Here is a 12,756-nt window from a genome sequence, read left to right as displayed (position 1 = left end):
ATAACTGATAGCACAGGTATACAATGCAATCACATAATCTCTTACGGTTTCAAATACCCTCTTTGTGCTAGTGACCCAGACCTTACTTCTGAGCTTCAGATGCATACATTCAACTGCCAATTTATCATCTACACTCAAATGTCTCAAAGAAATTTCAAAGTAAACATAGCTAAAACCCCAGGAAAACTCATTCCTCTTGCAATGTTCTTATTTCTGCAAATGGTACCACCAACCACATTCATGCCAGAAATCTAGGATTCATCCTTGACAACTTCTCTTCAGCTTACCCCCTACCCCCACACCAGCCTCTGTTGATTTACTCTTCAAAATCATTTATCATATCTGTCTACTTTTCTCCATTCTTACTGCCACCATACTCTCTAGCACTCTAGCTTAAACTGAAAGAGCCTCCTGGCAACCCAACATGGGCATAAAATCCTTCATATTCTTTCAATTTTTAAACTCTAAAAATCCAGATTCCTCATCATGGCTTACAAGATTCTACTGGATCTGGTCCTAGCCTGGCCTACCTTAGTGCCTGAGACTTATTTCAGGCATCCTGGTCTTCTTTCATTTCAAAGAAAGTATCAAGCTACTTCCCAATTTGGGGCCTATACCCATGACGTTCCTTTTACCTGGAATCTTCTCTTGCCCATTTTCACCTCTTACTTATCCCCTCTGGTCTCAACTTAAAAGTCACTTCTTCAAAGAGGCCTTCCCTAAGGACCTTGACTAATTTAGTCTTATCAACTCTCTCTATTTCTCCCTGATAGTATTTATCAAAACTGCAACTATGAGGACTTCCCTGGCGGTCCAGCAGTTAGGACTCCAGGGTTCTGCTGCAGAGGGCCTGGGTTCAATCCCAAGTTGGGGAACTAAGATCCCACAAGCTGTGGGTGATGAAGCCAAAAAAAAAGCCACCAACAACAACCCTGCAACTATGTAACCATACATTATCAGTTTAAAAGCTGTTTCTTAAAAAATAAAAAAATAAAAGCTGTTTCTTGCACTAAGTTTCATGAGGTACCATGCCTATGCTGCTTTTCCCTGTATCCCTAGAGCATAGTGCGTGGCACATAAGAGGTATTCATAAGCTTATGGAAAGGATTAACGGATTATAGCCATCAATGTGACACTAGTACCAAATAGCACAGAAGCAAGAACCAAAGCAGGAGCAGCAACCTTATCTATGTTATTTTCTACCAGTTGTGCAGCACTTAGAATATTGCCTGGTAAATAGAAGGCACTCTACAAATATTTGTTGAAGAATGAATAAAAGAGGGCTCAGTATTAAGGAATTAGTATCATACTATCCATCAATAGGTCAAATAAGGAAGAACAATAGAATCATCTCTATACATACTAAAAAGACATTTGATAAAATTTAATAGTATTCATCATTTTAAAAACACAAAGGACTTCCCTGGTGGTCCAGTTGTTGAGACTCTGTGCTTCCACTGCAGGGGGGCGTGGGTTCAATCCCTGGTTGGGGATCTAGGATCCCACATGCCCATATGCCATGGCCAAAAAAATTAAATAAACTCATACAAATGTGAAATATATGCAGTTTCTTAACATTTTTAAAAATAAAACTATAAAATCAATAAGCAATAATGTCCTCAACAGTGAAGCACCACTTGAGGCATTCTCACTGGAATCAGGAGCTAAACATAAAATGTCATCATCATCATCATCATTTAACGCTGACCTCCAAATTCTTGTTGGTGTAATGAGCTAGGAATCAAAACTAATAGCTACTGCTGCTGCTGCTAAGTCGCTTCAGTTGTGTCTGACTCTGTGCGACGCCATAGACGGCAGCCCACCAGGCTCCCCCGTCCCTGGGATTCTCCAGGCAAGAACACTGGAGTGGGTTGCCATTTCCTTCTCCAATGCATGAAAGTGAAAAGTGAAAGTGAATTCTCTTAGTCAGGTCCGACTCTTCGTGACCCCATGGACTAGCCTACCAGGCTCCTCTGTCCATGGGATTTCCCAGGCAAGAGTACTGGAGTGGGTTGCCATTGCCTTCTCCAGGTATAGCTACTAGAAAGACACAAAACTATTATTTGCAGATGACTAGGGCTATCAAAACCAAAAAAGAAAATAAAAGGCTCCCCCAAAATAAAATTCTGTACAGTGGCTGGATAAAAGCTAAATATCTAAAAGTCAACAGCTGCTCTGTATACTAGTAGTAAGCAACAGAAGAGAAAAAGCTTCCCCCCAAAAAAGTTCCACTGACAATAGCAGCAAAAAAATCCATCAAAAAATACTTAACCTACAAATATTTGCTATCTATGAAGAAACCACAATATGTTACTGAGAGATATAAAGAGAACCTCGGTAAGTAAAAAGAGATATACCATGTTCCTTGACAGTGACTTAATTTACAAAGGAGTTAAATTAACAAAATTTGGTGCATATCTATGGTGAAATGTTAGCCATTAAAAATCATGTTTTTAAACTATTTTAAATGATATGGGAAAGGTCACAATATCTGTTAAATGAAAATACAGGATAAAAGCTATATATTAGGATTCCAATTATGTAAAAATATAAGTAAAGGACTGGAAGGAGATACATAAAAATGTTAATTACAGTGGTGATCTCTAGGTCACAGGAGTGTAATTTTAATTTATACTTTAAACTTTCCTGAACTTTACAAATTGTACATAATGAAGGATGTATTATCTCTATAATCAGAAAAAGTATTTTAAAATGTTTAATACCAACATCCAGACAGTGTGAAAACACAAAGTTTCAGTAAAATCAGCCTTGCTTAACAAACCCAAGGTCTTCTCCAGCAACATATTTTATGTTCTAAAGGTTTATATGTGAAGCCTAAGGATCAAGACAAAATCTAGTTTCAGTACAAATGTTAATAAATAGGCAGAAATGAAGCATTTTATTCAAGTGGTTACTTAACTCCTTCCCATATAATCTAGTAACTTGAACTCTGGACACAGCAACACATGGTTAATTTCCATGCAGGAGAGGCCAACTAAACCAACGCCATAAATTAGGTGTTTGTAAGAGAAAAGGCACAGCTCAGTTTAACATTTCAGCTATGGAAATACCTATTTCCATACTAAAACAGGACATTTAGGTATCTACTTTCAGAAGATTTTAGCACCAATGTGAGTCACACTGCTGAACAAATTTTGCTCACATTTTGCTTTATTAGTATTGCTCTTGCCTTCTCCTTTTTAAGTACAGTAAGACATAGATATTAGGTTACTTGCTCTCCTGGATATCTGCAGTAGAAGCTAGAAGTTGGATGTGCTTAGCCTTTTAGGATCAGCCCTTAAGACTTCCAAAATTTATGACCAAAGGAAAGAATAATAAAATCCAAATCAGAAGAAGTACCTAAACTGTGTAATACAAAACAATAGTGCCAAGGACGGGGACTATGTCTAAGCAAAATTATGTATGAACTGATAGCCCCAAGCTAAGGGCCAAGTCCCAGGCATCCAAGGACTCAACCAAGAGATAAAGCACCCCATTTGATTTGGATTCGTGTCGTCACATACTCTTTCCCATGGCAACCACAGAGTAGATACAGTAGCATTCAAGTGCCCATTTTTTCCTCCCCATGCTAACAAAGCACAATTTTAGATGATAAATGGAGAACAGCTTGCACAGAAAGTCTAAGATGATTTGTTTCAAACAGATAAAAAATGCGAGAATGGAAACAGTGAGAAGGAAGACCGTGTTCTCTCTGATAAAGAAATGCCTTGAGAAGACGGTCTTAAATAAAAGACCAAAATTATTTTAAGGAAAAAAAGATTTCCCTGGTACAAAAGGGACTCTGTAGCCTCCCAAATAATATAATAAATTAAGGAAAACATTATGATTTAACATGTAAAAATCAAAAGTAGGTAGGAGAAAAAAGCTTAAAACGTATCAGCAGTTAAAAAAACCTCAAAACCTTTTGTGCCTTAAACATTCTATGACCCTTCCTACAATTTCCTACTCCACAGGAATGACTTAACTGATAGCAACAAAAAACTAGTATCTCAAAGAAGTTCAGCATCAGAAAAGCAGATCACGTTTTCAACTTTTTAAAGACTCTTGCCAGCCACCTGCTTTTTCTTAAGCTTAGGCTAAGTGTTTTGGGGAGGCAATACTAATTTGTATGGCTGCATTATGAAAATAGAGAATACAGGATAAAATGGTAAGATAAAAGTTGTGCAAAAAAGGTGTCTTACATACAGTGGGTCTTCAAGTACATATTTGTTGAATGAAAATCAACTCCATTCAGAAAGATACTTACTGTTTGAAGCTATGTCAATTAAAAGAGTTTCTTCCGCTTCTAAAGGAAAAGAAGAATAGGATCAGGGAAGAGAAAACCATTCATTATAACCCACAGAAGTACACACCTAACTACTTCTTTTAATCACCACTCCTAGGTTTTAGAACACATTAAAAAAAAAATCCTTTGCTTTTTTGTTTAGCACTTTTAAAAGGGGATTTTAATAGCACTGTGTCCTAAAGATTATAAGCAATTCAACTAAAACAAAAATGCATTGAACAAGTAATCACATGGAATTCCTCAAAGCAAATCAAGCAATGACAATAGTATGGAATATAACATGTTAATTTAAGTGAAGGTGAGTTTAATTCCCCTCAACTATAACACACTAACTTAATATAATCTAACTGTATCATTTAGATAATTCTTATAAAAAGCCAAGAAAGTGACCCCAAAAGCCTAGAGGTAAATTACTTTCTTAACTCAAATCTAGTCTCTGAAAATTTTCCAATGACCTCATTACCTCCACCCCTGCCCCATACAGGAACAGAGAATACTTGAAGTTATCTTCAGGCTACCATTAACGGTTGTGGGTCCAAGGCTTACCACACCCAACAAGTATAATACGGGTCAAGTTCAAAGTTCTATTTTCTCTCCATGGCTCACCTAGACTTCCTCCCTTACCTCTAGTGTCTAGATCCAACTCATCACTTCCTCTTGGACTTCCCTGGATTTGGCCATTGGCACCTGTCAGGCCCTCCTGGCTGGTTAAACTCTGGGTACTCCCTCTGGGTACTGACTCCTTCCTGGAGGAGGAAATGGCAACCCACGCCAGTATTCTTGCCTGGAAAATTCCATGGACAGAGCCTGGCAGGTTGCAGTCTAGGGTCGTAAAGAGCAACTGAGCACGCAGGCACTGACTCCTTGGGATGAGTCTGGATCCACCTCGCCCAGGAGTAATCTCAACCTTTTCTAGCTCCCTCACTTGCCTGGATTGTAATTTGGCTCCATTATTCAGGCACAACAGAAGAACTGATAATGCCCCTGCTGCTGCTACTGCTGCTAAGTCGCTTCAGTCGTGTCCGACTCTGTGCGACCCCAGAGACGGCAGCCCACCAGGCTCCCCCGTCCCTGAGATTCTCCAGGCAAGAACACTGGAGTGGGTTGCCATTTCCTTCTCCAATGCATGAAAGTGAAAAGTGAAAGTGAAGTCTCTCAGTCGTGTCCGAAGTGAAGTCGCTCAGTCGTGTCCGACTCTTAGCGACCCCATGGACTGCAGCCTACTGGGCTCCTCTGTCCATGGGATTTTCCAGGCAAGTGTGCTGGAGTGGGGTGCTATTGCCTTCTCCGGATGCCCCAAGTTGTCTAATATTAGAGAATAGTCTCAATACTTTTACTAGCATGATGAATGAAGCAAGGGACAACAGTGCTTCAAGACAGAGGTATTAGTTCACAACTGCTCTTTGGTAACTTTAATTCTTTAAAACCCAAGTACTCATAGATTTTTCAAAATAGATGTACAGGTTGGGAAACAGAAAGGATGTGAAAACTCAAGGAGGTATCTGTTCCTTTTGTCATGAGGATTACTATGTGCATGCACACAAATTTTCCTCGATTCCAGCCTAGCAATCTGCCATCTATTTCTTATTAAAGACAATACCAAGAGAAACAGGGTAAAAGAGATTCTAGAAGTAGCACAAAGAAGGTATAGAGTCAATAGAATACTAACATCATTGTCTTTGGCTTTTCTCTTCCTTAAAGGTCTGAGTATGTAACAAAAAGCACTATGCTATCAGAAGTGAGGTGACCACAGTAACTTATTTCAGCACGCAGGTACCTCCTTCAATGTCTCTCTTACACAGGGCAGGCTAAATAAAAGACTTCATTCTACTACACAATATGGATTCTATTCACAGTGGGTATTTTTAATTCTTAATACACGCTGTCTTAAAAAGTCATGCCCACTTAGTATTTCTACTTATAGGAATAAATTCTAAGGAAGTAAGAGACATGCAGGAAGATTCATTATTTATACTAACAAAAAATAACTCAAATGTCAAACACAGGGAATAACTACAGTAGAGGTCTCTCACAAAATTGAATAGTATACAACTATTAATAGCATGTAAAAGCACTCAAAACATGAGAGCAAATAGAACGGACAAAAAACACATACATATGAGCTCCACCGACCCTAAAAGTTACATGTGTAGAAAAAAGGAAAATGTTAGGTATTTATCTCTGAAGGACGTGAGTTTACTTCTTTCCTTTATAATTTTCTGTTCTTTCCCAACTTTTTACAGTACATATATTATTTTGTGATCAAAAAAGTTGCATGTAGTTTAAGAAAGAATTTATGCAAGGCAGGATTCAAGTTTTCCAAGAAGCTGTAGCTGACACAGAATGCCTGTCTGATAAACCAATGGAGCCACCGGAAACATAATGCATTTGTTCTCTAATAATCAATTTCCTTTCTAGGGCAATGTGAAATGACAGAAGCAACACCTCCTACACAAACCTCCCAATTTTTGAGTCTCATTGTAGCAGATGAAACAACAGATTTTCTGTTCCCTTTCCCCAAATTTGAAGGCAGGAAGCCAAGTATTTCCTCCCCAGAGTCGATTTTCTTCTGATTCACCAATGTCAAGGTTTGAGAATCAGCACAATTGAATGTAAGGTACTACAATCTGGCAAGACATGTTGCCAAATGTTTTAATTTCAAATAGTGTGGGGAGAAAGTGCTGAACGCATGTGAATCGAAATGACCTTGATAGTTTACAATGAGCAGTTTATCAGTTAAGCCCAAGAATGTGATTAAAATCTACATACAGATTCATCAGCATAAAAGACTACCTACATAGGTAACAGACCACATCTATCTCTAACCCCAGCCAGGGTGGCAGGTGAGAATATATATATTTCAATATAATCCTTCAGTACTCTTAGACAAAGAATTTATTATCTTCTCAATGGTAGATTATTTACAGAGGGTAATGCATGTCATTTTATGTGCAGTGACAAATTTAAGTATGTATGATATTATACAATGATAACGACCAAAGAAAAAAACATTATAAAACTAACTAAGCAATTAAAGCTAGTACCTTGAACACATCTAAAGTGGCTATTTATAGGAATGATATCTTGAACACGCTGTTCCTTCTTGTGCAACTGGATTATTAGCCTAGGAAACAGAAGAATGCATCAACGAATAGATACTAAAAAACTAAAAAAAAAAAAGAAATTAACAACAAAATACATTGCTGTATTGTTATACAAATCTAGTCTGTATTTATTAGACTTGTTGGATCTTGTTACCTGGATCTGAGAATCATGGTAGATATTGCTTTAGGTCTAAAAGGATATTAGTGATGATCAGTACCTGAATACCCACAGTTCAATGCCATGGAGAACACAGTCTATGTCCTAAAAACAGTTTACAATTTTAAGAGCATGAGATATAGTACACACACCTTCAGATTACGCATACCAGAGTGAAGAACTAACAGTTAGGTGTGAAGACCATGAGAGAAGGGACTATGGCTGTCTTTTCACCACAGTATTTCTAGCATCTAGTACAACACCTGGCATGTAGCAGTCCCTCACGTTTGTTGAATAAATGGATTATAAATTTTATCAATTAGCTTTCTGATTTTATTCCCATGGCTTTTATCAAAGAATGATTCTATCTTTTCAAATAAGTATACAGGTTCACGGAGAAGTAAGAGGAGGTGCCCAGCCAGCTGCATCAGTCAAAATGACCCAGTGACCAATGAGGTAGCAGATATCACTAATCCTGTGTTTTCATCATGGTTTACAATTCTGGTAAGCATGACTGAACTTGGCCCCTCGGTATGAAATACAAGACTTCCAAATTCCTATGTATTCCTGAAATATTAATTTTCACTTACTACTTAATCTTAGTGGTCCAGAATCAAGGTGTAACCTACTGGTAAAAGGTCATCCTGAACATCTCCTAACTTCCCCCAAATCACTCTTCAGGTGGTTCTTTGAGCCAGGAGCACTATTCTTTCCTTCCCTGAGACCTAGTTCAAACTATCAACTCCTCTGTGAAACTCCTCCCAAGTAACCTCAGGCAGAACTAGTGGCCTCATGCCTTTGCGTGTCCCTCAAATATAGCACTTAACAGACTCCATTATAGTTACATATATAACTATATACATACATACAAAAAACTACATACGAATCCCTCAGATTTGAACTCCATGAAAGCAAAGACCCTATCATATTCAGTTTTGTCTCTTACCTAATAGATGATCAATAACTTTAGTTGAATAAACATTTAATTAAACTACAAAGAGAGGTGAATTTCTAAACATACGTGGTCAACTTTTGACCTTAGAAGTCATTCTTTAGAAGGGCTTGATTTCTATTTTGTTGTCTTTTGGGGGCTTGTCATTTTAGCTTTTTGAATTTTTTTTCAAATTGGTTAACTTTGAAGGGGTAACTTGAGGGAAAGAAATGCTTAGATAGAACTAAGGGAGATAAAAATATTAGTGCCATTTTTCTGCTCTGATTCTACTTGCCTAACTTTCAGGGATTTATAGTTTAATGTGATTAGAAAGAAGAGTATGGGGGCAGGTCCTTCTCAAACTGCAAAGTTCATGAGTTGAGTATAGTCCTATAAACCCAGATGTAGACCAGAAACTAGATAAGATGGACAAAGCAATGGTCAACGAGAAAGAGCTTACTTTAAGGAAAATGAACACAAACCAACGTAATTCCCAAGTAAAGTAATACAGAAATGATGTTGAACATTAACAGTAAAGTTTCAACTGGATTGTCTTGTTAAAAACCAACACAAAACAGACAACATGGATGGACCTTGAGAGCATTATTATGCTAAGTGAAAGTCAGACAGAGAAAGACAAATACCATATGATCTCATGTGTGAAACAGAAAAACAAAAACCAAAAATACTGAACTCAAAGACATGAAGAACAGATTGGTAGTTGTTAGAGGCAGAGGATGGGGGTGTGTGGGTGAAATGGGTGAAGGAGGTCAATAGGTACAAATGTCCAGTAGAAAATAGTTAAGTCCTGGGGCTGTAATGTATAGCATGATGACTATAGTTAATAATAATGTACTGTATATTTGAAAGTTGTTAAGAAAATATGTCTTAAAAGTTCTCATCAAAAGAAAAAAAATGTTGAAGGAACTTCCCTGGCAATTCAGTGGTTAAGACTCTGTGCCTCCAATACAAGGGGTGCAGGTTCAATCCCTAGCCCCGGAAACAAGATCCCACATACCACGTGGCACAAAGACAGAAACAAAGAAAAAAATTGTTAACTATGTGTGGTGATGAATGTTAATAAGACTTATGGTGGTGATCATTTCATAGTATATACAAATATCAAGTCATTATATTGTACACCTGAAACTAACATAATGTTATAAATATCAATTTAAAAAAGAAATGTGACCCCCCGCAAAAAAAAATAAAAAAACATAAACTGGGAAATCAAGTCAAGTCCACAAATATTTCCCTAGGAAATACTCTGATTTGTTTAAGGAAGGTTAAAGATGAAACAACAGGTTGCATCATAATCTATTTACCTTGAAAAAAAAGAATGTCAGTGTTCGATTCCTTGTGTGCAATACAGTCGTTTTCAATTGTAATTTTAGTCTCTCAAGTAAATTTCTCCTGTGGTTAACAGCAGGAACTACAAAACTAAAGAAGGCACCCAAGAGACAAGGATTATATAGACCAATAATGTAGTGTCTCTAATAAATGATTTCAAAAGAAACTTCTCAGATATGATCTAATTCTGAGATGTTACATGCCTTTAAATCTCAGCTATGCTACTTCCTTACTGTGAACAAATGACTTAACCTCTCTAAACCTCCATTTCTACACCAAGAAAAAGGGGATGACGATGATAATATTACAATTTCACAGCAATCCTTACATGAGAGTTAAATGAACTAATTCATGCAAGTGCTTAGAAGAGTACCTGACACACATCAAGCCATTGAGTGTGACTTCTGCTATACTCATAACTTATACAGAACTGTAACACAGAATTTTATTTCTCTTGGGGGGAAGACAAAAATAATCAGGAGAGCTACCACTGCAAGTTTAAAAGTGTTTCCAGTACATGAGACCAGATAGAAAGAGGTGTTTCTCTCAAGGCCAGCTGCTTGTTCCCTTATCAGCCGAACAGTTACAAACCTACAGAACCAAGGGAACAGATCCTGGGATGTGGTCATCTCAACACTGTAGCTATTTTTATTTAATCCTCATAATTTAAAGAAGAGGAAACTGAGGCACAAAAAATTTAATGGTTTGCCCAAGGTTCATATCTTCCCATTCTATTCTTGCTTTTGGAAGTGGTACTGGTGTTCCACTTTTCAATTCACTTTTCTGTTGAATTTACTTTCATTAAACTGGTCTTCCAGTTTGATGAAATCTGGGAAAAATACGAACTTATCACATCAACAGAACTGACCAAGCAGAATCTAGGGAAGAGCTACTTCCATAGAACCAGCCGACATCCAGTTTGAATGGCACCAAGAGTTTCAGAATAGGGCAGGCTAGGCTAATGGAAATTTCTTCTCTGTAAACTAGACAGCATAGACAAAGACTGAATCTGGACAATCTAAACGCAGGGGCTGAGAAAAATTGTTTTTAAGCAGAATCCATTGTTGGGGGATGGCAGGATTTAAGTGATTGACAATTCTTCACTGATGTCAAGAAACCAGCCAACAACCAGGGGCGGTGGCTGGGGCATAAGGGGATAGGGACCTACCTATATAGGATAGTCATCAGAGATACTTTATTTAGATGAAGCATTAGTGGCAAGGAAGTGAGATCAGCAGCTATAGTGATGGCTTATCAAAACCTTTTGATCAAACTGTCCAAGGCAGAGTGGAAGGTAACACACCCTGATGAAAGGCCAAAAGTCGTTTACATTTCTACACATGTCATTACTTTTTCTAACAGTCAAGTCAGTAAGTGAAGCAGTTACTGGCCTACACAAAATCATGACTGAATTAATGAATATGCCTTCAAGCAAATGGAATAAAGGGGTGGGGAGACTGGAGGAACCAGTTGAATGAGATTAAGAGAAGGTTAACAATGAAGCATTTCTACAGCACTTTTACTTCTTTGTAAACCACTTTCGTATTTATTATTCTCCCAGTTATAACTCCAAAGGCTATAAAGTAAGGCAGTTCATGTTTTTATTAAACTGATGAGGACACTAAGGCCCAGAAAGCTTTATTGACCAGCCCAGGATTACACAACCCATGTCAGTTGCAGGGGCAGGAACTAAGAACCCAGGCTTCCTGCTTGCCTGCCCATTGAGCCCTTTGCTGAGCCACAGGCCAGGAGCAAACTTGGGGAGAAAGCCGGGTGGTTAGAGCACTGGCACTTCACACCCGGGCCGAACCTGTTGCCCACGTGGCCTCAGTGGGAGGAGGGTGCGTGGCTTGTCGCGGTTTGGGGTTGGGAGGTAATGGCAGGCTCCCCTCCTTTGTGGGTATCAGGTGGTTACTTACTCATACTGCCCGTTCCTCTGGACTAGGGTCAGCGCGCAGGGCTCCCGGAGAGGACCCTTCATCTCCATACCCTCGATAGTATGCGGGCGCTAGTCAAGGGTCTTCTCTACAAGCGCGGCCCAGGAGGGGACCCGCGGTGCAGGGTGGCGAGAAGCTCCTGCCCCTCTGCCCACCCTTCCTCCCCAGCGTCCGAGGCAGCGCCTCCCGCGCCGGCCCCCCTCTCCCGCTCGGCTGGGCTTCGGAGCCCGATTGCCCCCTAGCCGCCCCTCCGCCGCGATCCGCAGTCCCGAGGACCCCCACCCCCGCCCTGCGCGGCCTCCCCTCCCCCTTCTCTCAGGCGGATACGGTAAGGGGCTGGGCTCCAATCGGGAGCGGCGGCTCCATCCCGGCGGCTTCCAGGCTCGGCGGGACTGCGGACTGCGGGCTGATCCGACGATACTGCCTCCCGCGTCCTCACACCCCTTAGCCTCGGCTGCGCGTCCTTAGAGAAACAGCTCCGTGCTGGGCGCGGGCAGCCCGCAGCCTGGAGCCCAGAGCCGGGAGCCGGGAGCCTGACCCGAGAGAGAGCGGCGCCTCCCACCCCCGCCAGTTTTCCAGGCCGCCGCAGATTCCGCCCCCTGCGGCCAACCTGCGGAACTGCAGGCCAACTCGACGGACTGGGGGCGTGTCCCCCACGTCCAGCAAGGGATAAGCTTTCAAGGCTGTCTGTGACCCCAGACTTGTTTTGGGGATCTTGAAGGTTGCAATAGAAACAAAGTACAGTCATACCCATCAAATAACTCAAAGGTGTTGGGGCCACTAGGACCCATATCCTCTATTCAAAATATCCTTATTATGGTTAACAGAATGGACCGTGCTGGTTATCCTACCACTCATTTGTCCTCCTACCTCACTCCATCCTTCCACCCCCTAAATCGGAAAAATCCCCAGAGATCATACCTTTGCTTTCTCTGTCCCCCTTTAAGCTCACTTGTAAGCAGGCAAACACC

At 40.1% G+C, this 12,756-nt stretch overlaps 1 protein-coding gene across 3 annotated transcripts in view; it reads right to left on the bottom strand.

Moving 5' to 3' along the window:
* The window catches only part of OCRL (OCRL inositol polyphosphate-5-phosphatase), a 50,521-nt gene extending 38,152 nt beyond the window's left edge, over positions 1 to 12,369 (bottom strand). Inside the window, exons 1-4 of one of the 3 annotated variants that reach the window (XM_055565738.1) lie at positions 12,113 to 12,369; positions 11,768 to 11,838; positions 7,351 to 7,430; positions 4,268 to 4,306 (exon numbers count right to left, since the gene is read on the bottom strand). In XM_055565738.1, the coding sequence (XP_055421713.1) occupies positions 4,268 to 4,306; positions 7,351 to 7,430; positions 11,768 to 11,838; positions 12,113 to 12,151 (229 nt within the window). In that variant the 5' untranslated portion in view covers positions 12,152 to 12,369. Of the gene's footprint in view, positions 1 to 4,267; positions 4,307 to 7,350; positions 7,431 to 11,767; positions 11,848 to 12,112 lie in introns of all 3 variants that reach the window. The other 2 variants (XM_055565737.1, XM_055565739.1) reach the window with 2 other exon arrangements.
* Between the last annotated feature and the right edge of the window lie 387 nt (positions 12,370 to 12,756).

The sequence above is a fragment of the Bubalus kerabau genome, chromosome X (genome assembly GCF_029407905.1).
Source record: "Bubalus kerabau isolate K-KA32 ecotype Philippines breed swamp buffalo chromosome X, PCC_UOA_SB_1v2, whole genome shotgun sequence".
NCBI classification, from domain to species: Eukaryota; Metazoa; Chordata; class Mammalia; order Artiodactyla; family Bovidae; genus Bubalus; species Bubalus kerabau.
Note: the sequence above shows the minus strand (reverse complement) of the source record. Positions and strands in the feature narration are given on the sequence as shown.